Genomic DNA, 13606 nt, shown 5'->3' with positions numbered 1-13606 from the left:
CTAGCTTCCAAATGTCTGTTCTCTCAAATGAAAAGGAGAGATAGTGAATGGATTGTTTATCTCAGTTAACTTAAAGGAGATCTATTTAAAATGCTCAGGACAAAGCAGGGCACATAGTAAGCAGATAAGTGTTAGCTAGAAACAGTGACTTCTGACCAAACCCCACTGTTGGCTTTCCCTCCGGGGGTATAAACTTACTCTTTATTTCTTTGTATCTAGGTAGGACCAAATTAAACATTAAGGGATATTTTGTCTTTAATGTTATGAGTATGTAGTATGTTTATATGTGTATGTATCTGTCATATTTTTCTTATGGGTTTTGGTGGAACAGAGTTGTTTTTTTCCTGTATGTCTTGTTTAGATCTTTGCCTCATTTAGAGTTGTTTCCTCTGATCGTTGGTATAGGCCGCGGTATTGCTTGTAGCCATCACTGCCATCTGCCAACATTTCAGTCTTAGAAATCTGACCGCTAGCACCCATCACTCTTACATTCTGTTGATTTGCTAAACCTAGTTTTTTTAGCTTTCCAATTCTGGACCTTTCCAAAATTTTGATTTCAGTTCAGTTTTGTATCTCATGAGATCAGTGCTAGGTAACCTCTACTCTTGCTTAACAGAACATTGTTTTTTTAGTTATCCCATTTTTTATTATATTTTAAATTTTAAAATGTCATGTTTCATAAAGTTTTACTAAATAAAACCAGTGTAACATAAGTTATTTTCTTATTGTTAGAGTATATGCACAGTAATGTTATACCAGAAGATGGTGCTGTAAGATTATCTGCTAAGAAATAATATAACTTCTCAATAACTGCATTTGAAATTTGTAGAATTATAAGAAATTTAGTATTGCAAATTTACCATACAGTTAATTTAAGATACACCATTTGATTTTAAAAAAATTTGAAACACAGCTATATAGTTTGAGTACACTATTGTTTTTTGCTGATCTTGTACTTATTTAAATGCCATTCTTAAGTACTTTAATGGTTTCTCCTGTCCCTCTTTTCTTTTTGTGTGAGGCATGTTCTAAGTCAACTAGAGATGTAGATTATAGGTGAATAGATTATAGGTTATAATTTTAAGCTCTCAAACTTTTTTTCTTCTGCACATTGATGACTTTGTGAACAAAAATAAGAGAGGTTGGTTAGATATTAATTCAGTAGGTGCAGTTTATTTCACACCTACTATTTCTGCCTGTTACAAACAGTCCTGTTCTTGCTTTGTTAACACACTCGTGTTTGCTTTGTTTTTAGATATTGTTGTTACATTTATAATTGTTGAGATTGTTCTATAAAATTTTTGATTTTTTAAAATTCCTTTTCTCGTATACCTTTATTCTTGATTATTTACTTGTATATATCTGTAGTAAACATTGCCTTGGTTTTTCCTACTAATTCTACTCTACAATACCTGGCACAGATCTAAATTTTAAATCTTTAGCAATCTAACTGAGTTATTTGTGTATCACCTTCTAAACTTTTTCATATAGATCTATGAATGTTGCCCCAAGGTTCTCATCACACAAAAAGCCACCAGACTACCTATTAGATAAAGGTCAGACTTATTGTAAGTTCTTAATTTGCTTTGCTGTCACCCAGCACCTACCATTCATGGCTGTAAAATACAACTTGAGGTATTTAGTTACATATATGAAAAAGTTATAATAGTAAAAATTCTACTTTTTTGTTCTTTGTAGCTCATAGTGCTTGATAGACAATAAACTTAGTTAAGCTGTTACTTTGTATTTTGTGTTATGATTATGATTGTAATGCTGAAGTGTTGTCTCTTAAAAAAATTTACTAAAGTGTTTCTCAACTTTTTTCTATTTATTAGAGAAAAACTAAAGAATATAAATTATGCATCTTGGGAATCCTTTCCTTGTATGTTTACTGTATTACTTTGTGAAACATTTCTTTGTTTCTTCACCTCCTGAGGGCAAGATGTGTCTGTTATATAGCTTTATCTTAAGAATATTTAGCATGGTGACTGACATAAAGTCAGTAGATTATTCCTGGCAAAGCACAGATGAAGGTTTTAGAAACTAGGTCATTGCTGAATTATTGAAAATACTAGAAAAGAGAACACCTGCTGTGAGGTAGACACATTGTTCTTGCATGTTTGTAACGAGATAAATCTGATAGAGGACTTTCATTGTGTGAACGGATACAGCTTATGAGGGTAGAATAGTATCAGTGAACTTTGTTTGAGACAGAGTCTCACTATGTTGTTCCTCAGTGGAGTGCCATGACATCACAACTCACAGCAACCTCAGACCCTTGGGCTTAAGTGATTCTCTTGCCTTAGCTTCCCATGTAGCTGGGACTACAGGTGCCTACTACAACACCTGACTATTTTTTGTTGTTGTCCTTGTGGTTGTCGTTGTTGTTTAGCAGGCCCGGGTTGGGTTCGAATCCGCCAGCCCTGGTGTATATAGCTGGAGCCCTTAACCACTGAACTTTGGGCACTGAGCCAATCAGCGAATATCTTGCCGAAAGGGATAGAGTTTTTCAAGGTGGAGTAACTAGTATTTAGGAATTGATGAGTTCTCAGTTTCTAGCATTGTTGGAACATGTGAATAGTCATCTGTTAATTTTATATTTAAGTATAGGATGGGCTGATGATGGTAATGGATGTATTATTTTCAAAAGCATACATAATTCTAAAATGAAACCAATTGATTTTAATATTGTATTAAAATTATGTAATACATAATACATTTGAGTAGTAGGTTTGCTAAAATTAGTAAGTTAGAACTATATTCTTCTGTTTTAAAAATTAGAAAAACTAAAACTAGGGCGGCGCCTGTGGCTAAGTGGGCAGGGCCCCGGCCCCTTATACGGAGGGTGGCGGGTTCAAACCCAGTCCTAGCCAAACTGCAACAAAAAAAATATCTGGGGGTTGTAGTGGGTGCCTGTAGTCCCAGCTACTCAGGAGGCTGAGGCAAGGGAATTGCCCGAGCCCAGAAGTTGGAGGTTGCTGTGAGCTGTGTGATGCCACAGCATTCTGTGGGTGATAAAGTAAAACTCTGTCTCTACAAAAAAAAAAAAAAAAAAAAAATTTAAAAAAACTAAATTCTGCTTATATAATTTAAAAAATTTGTTGTATGTAAAGTAAAAAGACAAGGACCCCATTACACAGAGTCTTCATAGTTTCATGCCTTTGCTTAAAATGATACTACAAACTTTGCTGTGCATTCTTTGGATCTTTAAAAAAGTATATTTTGAAACAAGTGTAGGTGAACATTAGCACATATAGGATCCTTTTACACATTTTCAGCTTGCTTTTTCACATAGTGAATATGTAATTGGTTGATTTCTGTGTCAGTACACATATTCACATTTTTAATCTGAAGAATGAATAATTTTGTTGTTTGTGTGTAGACCTAGGATGAATGTGTAGTTGTTTGGCTCAAAAATACATCATTATCTTTTAATTGATATTTTCCTAACTCTACGACCAGTGTGGTTAAAAATGTGTGTGTGTGTGTGTGTGTGTATATACATATATATAATGTATATAATTTATATAATTTTTAGCCATTTTCTACCTTTTGTGAATAGCTGATTGTCCATATCCTTTGCCCATTTCTTTGTTGTTTTCTGTTTCCTATTGACCTGAACACCTTTTATAGATAATGCTTTTTTATTAAACTCATTTCTCATGGTTTTCCATTTGTTGTCTCGGGTATTGGTTATATCATCTGCAGATTATACTAGTGTTATTGCTTCTTGTCCGGTAATTTTCTAATAAGACTTTTTCCTTTAAGTTGTGAATGCTTTTCTCTTTTGATTTTTTTCATAAGGTTGCACTGAATGCTATTAATTTTATCTTTCATTGATTTTCTTTGAATAGATATATATATAATCGATTACATATTACAAGAAATGTATTATTTATGATGGTTTTTAAAATTTAAATATATATATCTGTGTCTTTATATGTATTTGCATACATAGAATCAAGTGAAGACCTGAGCATGGCGCCGTGCACGGGCTCTGCCAGTCCTGCCTATTGAATGAGCTGCTGGTCTGCTGCTCTTGGACAGCACATATTTTTCTTTTCAAATCCAAAGAGTATTTAGTTAACGTGTACAATGACTTATTTCAAAGAGTTATCTTTTCAATAACGTATTATACTATTTCCTTAAAGAAAATGTATTTCAGTCATTTTCCAGATTTAAAAACAAATTGCTAGTTATTTTATAATTACTGTGTTTGCTGCATTCTAGGAAATTTTGCACATGGATAATATAATTCTGGCAGGTCAATTTAGTTGAAATATATGGATTTTTCCCCATGAATTCTGGCTTTCTCTTTTTTTAATATATCATGAACTTATTGTAGATCAGAGAATAACTTATAATAATGTTTTTCCAACTATTTATGAAGAAGGATCAATGTTCTAATTTTTTTCCAATGTGTTATGAGTCAGAACTTTTGTAAGATATAAATGGGTTACTAAAAACATAATTACATTAAGTAGACGTAAAATTATTATATTAACTTGCTATAGAAGTTTCTAAATCTTTTTATTTCTGTGCTTAATCTTATTGGATACATAGAAAAAAACAGATTGGTGCACTTTGTGAACTGTACTATAAGAAATACTAGTTTAAAAGAGCCAAATAGGTTTTAAAAGGTTTTGTGCTCATTTCCACCTGTTTTCACCCCAGATTCTCGGGATTCAGAGCCTTCTCTCAACTCAGTTCTTTTCTTCAGTATTTAACTTTTGTTTTAACAAGTTAATAGTATGTCCTGGTAGACTAAAAAGATACTTGATGAAATTCAGTATCTATTATTTATTTTTTAAAAAACATGAAATATAAATTGATAGATTATAAATATAACATGTTTTTCTCAATTCAGAAGGCAGAATTGTACCTAATGGGCCAACAGTAGAGCTTTCCAGTTAAAATGAAATTGAGGATATCTGTTACCATAACAATTAAGTAATATTTTATTAGTGGTTCTCAGCATAGAAGAATAGCAATCCCCATGTTAGACATGAAAGAAACAATACGTATAAAAATTAGATAAGACATAAAATTATCATTTGCAATTGACATGTCTCTATGCCTGAAAATCCAAAAGAACATATTAAAAACTTACTATAAACATTTAAGTATATATGGTTAATTTGGCTGTGTTGAAAATGAAAACATAGAAATTACTACCTAATGAGAGACAAGCCATTTTCTGTGCTGGCTGACCCCCAGGGCATAGTATGGCATCCTGCTGAAAACAGTGTTGATATGCAGATTTCCCAGTTAATTGATGCCCCACCCAAATAGAGTACTATTTGTGCTAGAAGTGTTGTAACTTAGAATGGGTAGGTGGCCTAGCATGGTGGCTCACACCTGTAATCCTAGCACTCTGGGAGACTGATGGGGGATGGATTGCTTGAGTTCAGCACTCTGTAATCCTAGCACTTTGGGAGACTGATGGGGGTGGATTGCTTGAGTTGGAGACTAGCCTGAGCTGGGAAATTTGCATATCAATGAGACTTGTCTCCATTAAAAATAGAAAAGTTATCCAGGTGTTTGGGTGTAGTCTCAGCTATGCAGGAGCGCAGGATGCTGAGGCAAGAGGATTGCTTAAGCCCAGGAGTTTGAGGTTGCTGAAAGGTTTGATGCCAAGGGATTCTACTGAGGATGACAAGTGTGACTCTGTTTCAAAGAAAATAAATTAAAATGGAGAAAAAAAAAAGAATGGGTTGCGTGAACCTGTCCCTTTCTCAGCTCTTCTGTAGTAAGAGGGGGATTCAGAGACTAGGGTTCCTTTCCTGGCATATAGCCTTTTTGCCCATAACTGACTTTGTGTATCTTTCAAGGTACCTTTTATTGATTTTTGTTTTTTCAAGACAGAGTCTCACTCTGTTGCCCTGGTAGTGTGCCATGACATCATGTCATAGCTCACAGCAACTCAAACTCTTGGGCTGAAGAACTCTTGCCTCAGTCTCTCAAGTAGCTGAGACTATAGGCGCCTGCCACAATGCCAGCCTAGTTTTTCTATTTTTAGTAGAGATGGGAGGTCTCACTTTTGCTCAGGCTGTTCTCCTTAGCTCAGGCATCTACCAGGTTTGGACTCCCGCAGTGTTAGGATTACAGGTCCTACAGCTGTGAGCCACTGCTTCCAGCCCAAGGTGCCTCTTTATAGAGTTCTTCATTTGAGTTTTCCAATATGCAAATAGTAAACTTTCAGAAGATAAAATGGAAGATAGAAATTCGGCAGAAATATATATAAAGTCTTTAAATGCTAACAAGAAGACAATGGACACTTAAATAGAATGATATCTATGTTTTTGAATAAGAAAATTCATCATTAAAAGGCTAGTTCTCTCAGAATTGTATGCTACAAGTGGATATAAAGTCAATAAATTTCTACTTGTTTCTTATCTTCCCCTCTTCCCTTTACAACCTGATTTTTATCAAGTGCATTGTTTTTTAGTGTTTAACTTAGTTTTGTGTATATTTTTTTACTTGATGTATCAATTTCAGATGATCTCTTTGAACTTCCAGTTATAAAAAATAAGCAGATCTGTCTGAGAATAATGGTGAGCGTTATTATTATCAAACAAATATTAATAGCTAATACTGAATATTCATAATGTGCCAGGCACTATTCTAAGCACTTTTTATTTATATATTAACAGTTTTAATCCTCAACAATTCTGCCCTGGACACAGATGTAAATAACACAGACACTCAGACTAACTGCATTTTAAGATGAAGACACAGTTGTAATTAATTTGTTGCCAATTTTTGCTTTTGTTTTTCCTTCCTGAACTTTTATTAGTTTTATCACTGCTACATGCAGCTACAGGTCCTTTCTTTGTTATCTTCCTCTCTTCCACTGCATAGCCCTTCTCACATTTAGTGTCGTAACTCTCTCTTGGTTTTGTAAGAGAAGGAGTCTGCATTTCTCATTGTGGTTCTCTAACCATTGCTAAGGGAAGAATGAGGAAGTATCTTGCTGCCATTTTAAACCTGGAAATCTGAGGATCTTTTTAATGTTTTTATTGACAGAATGATATGACAAGTGTCCGACTACGATGGGGAGATATACTTATGCCATTGCTTAAAAAGTACAAACTAAACATCACATGGGGTGACCAAGATCTGTTGAATATCATATTTTTTCATAATCCAGGTAATTATTTGAATTCCTTTTATTTTCATTTATAAAAATAATCACAGATAATTAGTTTAAAAGGAAAAATGAATTTATTTGGTTTTGGCTTTTATTGATGGCTATCACTATGTATAAGACAGTAAAACTTTTCTTCAATATTGATTGAGCTGGGAGATATCTAAATGCCAGATGTATTTCTTACTGTTCTAAGTCTTATCCTCAAAAGCTGTATATTTTAAAGTTTTGCAAAATGTTACTTTTATAGAATTAGGTGTATTTGTTTTACTGTTTGCTCTTTCTTCATGTAGAAAGCCTTTTTGTTTTTCCGTGTCAATGGAATTATCGACCAGATCATTGTATATATGGAAGCAATTGCCATGAAGCAGAAGAAGAAGGAATCTTTATTCTTCATGGGAACAGAGGTGTTTATCACGATGATAAGCAACCGGCGTTTAGAGCTGTTTATGAAGCACTGAGAAATGTAAGATTTTTAAAAACATTTTATTTGAAAGTAATTTCAAGCTTCTGTTGGGTTTGCAAGGATAGCACATTTCCTAGAATTAGTGTAGAGAATTTCCGTGCATCTGTTACTTAGGCTCATCAGTTATTAACGTTTTGGACTATTTGCTTTGTCATTGGTTCTGTCTGTGTACAGTGTTTTTTTCTGAATCATGCAATTTAAATTGCATATGTCAAGCTTTTTTACCCCTAAAATCTTCAGTGTGTTTTGCTCAGGGCATTCTGTTGTTAACCATATCCAGCTCAGAAGATCTAAACCTGATGCTGACTTCAGTCCATCTTCCTTGTGCCCTCCCTGTCCTTTGACCTACAGCAGTTTCACAGCCTGTCCTTGTCTTTTATGACATTGCCATTTTGGGACCGTAGACACAGTCTTTTTTGAATTAGAATGTTCTTTCTTTTGGCTTGTCCCCTGTTCCCTTATGATTAGGTTTAGGATATACACACCTGGTCACAATGCTGTGTAGGTGGAAACATGTTCCTCTTGGGCTGTCACAGTCACCATGGTCTTTCTGTCCTCATTGCTGGTGTTGATTTTGATCACTTAGTGGAAATGGTTAATTTTTTCCTCAATGTATTTCCTCTCGTAAGCAGTCTATAAGGAGAATCTTGAAATAGTGTGCTTTTCAACAAAATTTCCCTACCAGACTTAGCATTCATTGTTAGTTCTTGTTCAAACCAGTCTTTACTGTGGTGTTTGCAAATTGATGATTGTCCAACTAGCATTCCTTCCACACACGTCATTTGCCATCAAGGAAGAGCCCACCCCCTCCCTCCCTTTGACCATTTATGGGTCTGTGTGTAATCAGTATGAATTCTCCGCTGAACATTTTCTCCCAATGACTTATACTATTCCCTTCTTTTGTTGTTGTTTTCTTTTCTTTTCTTTCTTTCTTTTTTTTTGAGACTGAGTCTTGCTCTGTTGTCACCCAGGCTAGAGTGCAGTTGCATCATCATAGCTCACTGCGTCAAAACTCCTGGGCTCAAGTGATCCTCCGGCCTTAGTCTCCCACATACCTGGGACTACAGGTGTGCGCTACCCATGCCTGGCTAGTTTTTCCTATCTTTTTTTTCAGAGATGGAGTCTTGCTCTCCCTCAGAATGGTCTCAAACTCCAAAGTGACCTCCCACCTCAGCCTCCCAAAGTGTTAGGATTTACAGGAGTGAGCCACCTTGACTGTCTCATTATTCCCTTCTAATTATGTTAATGCTAAAGTTGTTCTGGACTTGGCCATTGGGAGCCCCTTTGGCTACTTCTTTTGCCTTTTTGACATGCCCTTATCATTTTTTGAGTACCTCCCTATTTTCTGGCTAACAAAATATTCCAAGTGTATTTTATACTTTCTCTGAATTAGCCCTGAGATTAGTCATCTGTCAAAGGAGCTCTGGTTCCCTTTACTAGGCCTGGATGTTAGGCCTGTTTTTTGCTTCTAAGCGCTTTCAGTGGCCCAGGTAGGAAGTGTAAGCATGAGGGCAGACACACGGTATCTTGTGTTCATACTTGATGCCAGCCTGTTCCTCCAAGCCTCTTCCTTGCCTTTTTCTACTCAGCGTTTTATCGTCTTTCTTCCTCAGGATTCCTACTCTTAAAGGCAACACATTTCCTCATTTTCATAATGCTACAACACATTTAAAACAGTTTGAGAAATGTTCCATTCATACCATTACCTGCATTCCCTCTCCAACCTATTAAAAAGGGGTCAGGATTTGTTCCCATTTCCTCCTCCTCCCCTCCCCACCTCACCTCACCCCAGACCTCACCCCACGCTCAATACTGTGTTCAGAAGTTACTTCCCTTTCAGTGTGGTTATGTGTGTATCTGAAATACATTTAGGTACATTTATTTCAGCATACTTTTAGTTTCAGGGTTTGGGGTGTTTTTGTTTTTTTTTTTTTGACTCTCCTTGTTATAATTCATTTTCTTGATGTGTGGAATATTTTTATGGTATTTAAAACTATTTGTATATTTTTTTGGAGAGTGAATTTTCTTTGAAGTCTTTTACCTATTTCTGTAGGTTTTAAAAAAAATAACTGTATTGAGACATAATTTATCACAAGGTTCACCCATTTCAAGTATATAATTTGTTAGTTTTGTGCATTTGCAGAGTTGTACAGACATTACCGGGAGAGAGTTTTGGTCTTCCTTCTCCCTGTCCTCCTCTTAATTGTTAAAAATTCTTTGCACCTTAAGTATATTAGTCCTTTATCTGTGACAAATACAGTGAATATTTTCTTTCAGTTTGACTTTCTGTATAGCAATTTATGCTGTTCAGAGTTTATTTCAAAATTTTTGTAATCAAATTGATTAACTCTGCCCCTTTTTTAAAGTCACGTTTAGAAAGGTTTTTCCTATCTATACTCAAGTGATAACAATGGTTGTGGGGAATTCACCTACATGCTGTTTTATGTTATTTATTACAGTCAGACCTTTGTTCTATGTGGAATTTACTCATTTGTGTTGGGTATAAGGAATAGATACTATTCAATTCTTTTCCAAATGGTTATCCTCTTATCACAACACCATTTATTTAAAGCCTACCTTTAACTCAGAGACTTCAGATACTGATTTTATCATTTACCAAAATTCCATTTGTGATTTCTAGATTTTCAGTTGTGTTCTATTAGCCTACTTGTGCACTAATATCACCCTATTTTAATTATAAAGGACTCCTGCTATGCTTTAATATCTGGTAGGACTTATTTCCTCCTCATAGTTTGTCTTTTTCAGTATTTTCCTAGCTTTTATATATTTTTCCACAAGTATCAACATGTTTAACTCCATAAAGAAGCTTGTCAGTGTTTTTATTGGGAGTATATTAGCTTTGTATATTAATTTAGAGACTGCTGAAATTTAGCCATGGTGTCTCAGCACAAATGTAAAGACAGATCTTTCCATTTGTTTTACAGGAATGTTTTGTAGTTTTTTTCTTACAGGTTTTGAACATACCTTAAGTTTACACTTAAGTACTGTATCTTTTTTATTGCTTTCATAAATGGAGTTTTCTCTTTTGTTGTTGTTGTTGTTGTTGTTGTTGCAGTTTTTGGCGGGGCCTGGTTTGAACCCTCCAACTCTAGTATATGGAGCCGGCACCCTACTCCTTGAGCCACAGACCCTGCCCAGAGTTTTCTCTTTTAAGCATTTGCTTTATGAGCTTTTGGGGAAAAAAATTATACTGTTCTTCTCCTCTCCCTGATATCTATTCTCTGTTTTCTTCTCATTCTTATAAACTCCTTTTATGGAAGTAAGGTAGATTGATGGAGGAGAAGTATTTTATTAAATACTTTATATACCTCTTGATGGGTCCCTGAACCAAATCTGAACAAAGTGTTAGGGACACTTTGGGGCAAATCCAAGGCAGGTGTGAATTTATGCCATTATTTAATGAGCTATATCACTAGCAACATCCGCTAATTTACTGCTACAGAGGAAGAAATACATGTGACCGCTAAGTTCTCATGTCGATGTGCTTTTCTGTTCAGCTAGATTATGCTTAATCTTAGTGGGTAAAAACCAAACACATAAATAATAGAAGTGCTAGGCTGATTTAAGTGTGGGGGGTCAGGAGAAAAACTGATGACCCCTATCTGCTAAATCATTATTATTTGCTAGTGACTAAGAATCTCTGTTCTAGTATAGCCTCATTATTTGCAATGAGAGAGTACAAACACTTAACTGCAATCCATTGCGACAGAGACTGTACTCGAGCTATGAAGAGGGTATCAGTTTTGCCATGGAAGGCCTCCCTGAAGAGGAGGGCCTTAAAGAATGAGTCAGAGTTTGTTGGAGGCAGAGGGCAGTCTGAACCAAGAACTGCCTGGGAAAATGGTCCAGAAGCTGTGAAAACATCCATGGAGAGGCACTGGGCTGTTCAGTTTGACTGGAGTGATGGATGAGGTTGGCATGGGCTGGGATGGAGATGGATTTGGAGATGGTCTGGTCTATTAAGGTGATGATGTGCCATGAGAAGGAATTAAGTTTTCTCCTGGACATCAGTGTTTCTCAGACTTGGTGGTGAAGTGCCAATTGCATTGTAGGCTATAATTTTGGTGTATTATTTGCTAAGTTTCTTGTCCTATAAACTTGACAGATAAGGTTTCTAAATTGACAGTTTATCGTGATATATATGACTGTACTCACTGAAGAATTATAAAATTTACTGTTGATGTTCATTTTAATGTAGCAGGTCTTGTATGCCTTCAGAAATTAATATTGTATTTTAATAATGTTTTATTATGGGTTGTCAGAAGGTGATAAAAATGAAGAAAAGTACTTTTGGGGTTCTGAGTCTTTGCAGTGTAGAAAATAAATGCATTCCTATAAAAATGCTATTCTTTTGTTTCCTTCAAGCATTTAAAAAATCTGCTATTAGAGAATTAAATCTCCTTAATTTTATTTGATTTGTGATTTATAAATTCATACCTTTAAACATCTGAGTAATAGCTTTAAGTTAATTAATTTTACTTGATTTTTTGAACAACTGAATTTTAATGTAAATATTGAATTCATTTTTTGTGTGTTTTGGGGTCTGTTAATTACAGCTTATATATCCATTTCTCAAGTTAGTGAAGTTAATCATTCTGTTTTGATGCTCCTGGTTAGTGTTTTTAATCTTTCCTTATCTATAATTCAGTTAGAAGTATAATTTTTATAAAGAATTATATTCAGACAGGGGTATTTATGCAAGTTTCAGACAGAAGCTTAGTCATAGCCTTGGAATCTAGTGAATAATATGAATTAAAAAGGATGCAAACCATCTTTCACATGTAAACGCATGGTTATGTCTACCAGCAAATCCATTTGTATAGTCCGTGCATATGTGTTAAATAATACTTACTGAATGAATACAAATATTAAGTTTAAAAACTGCAAATTCAAAACCAGAACAAAACATTTTATGGCTCTGTATTTTCAGTTACGTGTATTTCATAGTGAGTTATATCTCTTGGTGTTTCTGTGTTAACTTTGATTTACTTCACACTCTGTTTATATTTGCAAAACTATCTCTGCAGAAGAGTCTTGAATTTTTCCTTTCCATAATACTGCCCTTATATATGTTACACTTGGTTGAACTGCCGTTCTGCCATACTTTTTAAACATGTTCTATTTTCTGAAAATGTCTCAGATTGCCTAATTATGGTCATCATAGCCTCACTATTACATATTCCTGCCTTTCAGCTGTTAGTCTTACATATAAAGTATGGTCTTCCTAAAAATTTGGGACTGGATACTGTGCCATTGAAAAGAGAGAATGATTAACTTGTATAGAGATTGCTTCTTAGAGGAGCTGACATTTGAATGAGTTGTAAGGATGGTGAGTGCCAGGCAGAGAAGGGAAGGGAAGGGCAAGTCAGGCCCTGTATACAGTATGGAAAGAGATCTGGAGTCAGGTAAGGGCATGTGTACACCGGGAAAGGGACCTCAAGATGTAGGTCTTATACTGCACAGCTCTGTGGGCGCTGCAGACTGTATGAATGACAAAATGCAGTTAATTTTACAAAGGTGGAAATTTTGGTGATTTATCATCTTTGCCTTTTTTTTTTTTTGAGACAGATTCTCACTCTGTTGCCCAGGCAAAAGTGCCATGGCATCTTAGCTCAACAGCAACTTCAAACTCCAGGGCTCAGGCAATCCTCTTGCCTCAGCCTCCTGAGCAGCTGAGACTACAGGCACCTGCCACAACACCTGGCCAGTTTTTCTGTTTTTAGTAGAGATAGAGTCTTGCTTTTGCTCAAGCAGGCCTCAGACGCCTACATTCTACCCATCTCGGCCTCAGAGTACTAGGATCATAGATGTGAGCCACCTGCCTGGTCATCATCTTCTTCCTTAAAGGTCAGATTTCTGTGTCACATTGTGGGCTATAAGAGGTCTAACTCGGCTCAGCGCCTATAGCTCAACCGGCTAAGGCGCCAGCCACGTACACCTAAGGTGGCGGGTTCGAATCCCCAGCCCGGACC

General features: G+C 35.6%; 1 protein-coding gene across 1 annotated transcript in view; it reads left to right on the top strand.

Moving 5' to 3' along the window:
* Nucleotides 1–13606, top strand: part of GXYLT1 (glucoside xylosyltransferase 1) — a 51844-nt gene that overhangs the window by 28100 nt on the left and 10138 nt on the right. Inside the window, exons 6-7 of the mRNA XM_003793540.3 lie at nt 7027–7150; nt 7441–7613. Of these exons, the coding sequence (XP_003793588.1) occupies nt 7027–7150; nt 7441–7613 (297 nt within the window). The remainder of the gene's footprint in view (nt 1–7026; nt 7151–7440; nt 7614–13606) is intronic.

The sequence above is a fragment of the Otolemur garnettii genome, unplaced genomic scaffold (assembly GCF_000181295.1).
Source record: "Otolemur garnettii isolate 467f Iridium unplaced genomic scaffold, OtoGar3 scaffold00070, whole genome shotgun sequence".
NCBI classification, from domain to species: domain Eukaryota; kingdom Metazoa; phylum Chordata; class Mammalia; order Primates; family Galagidae; genus Otolemur; species Otolemur garnettii.
Note: the sequence above shows the minus strand (reverse complement) of the source record. Positions and strands in the feature narration are given on the sequence as shown.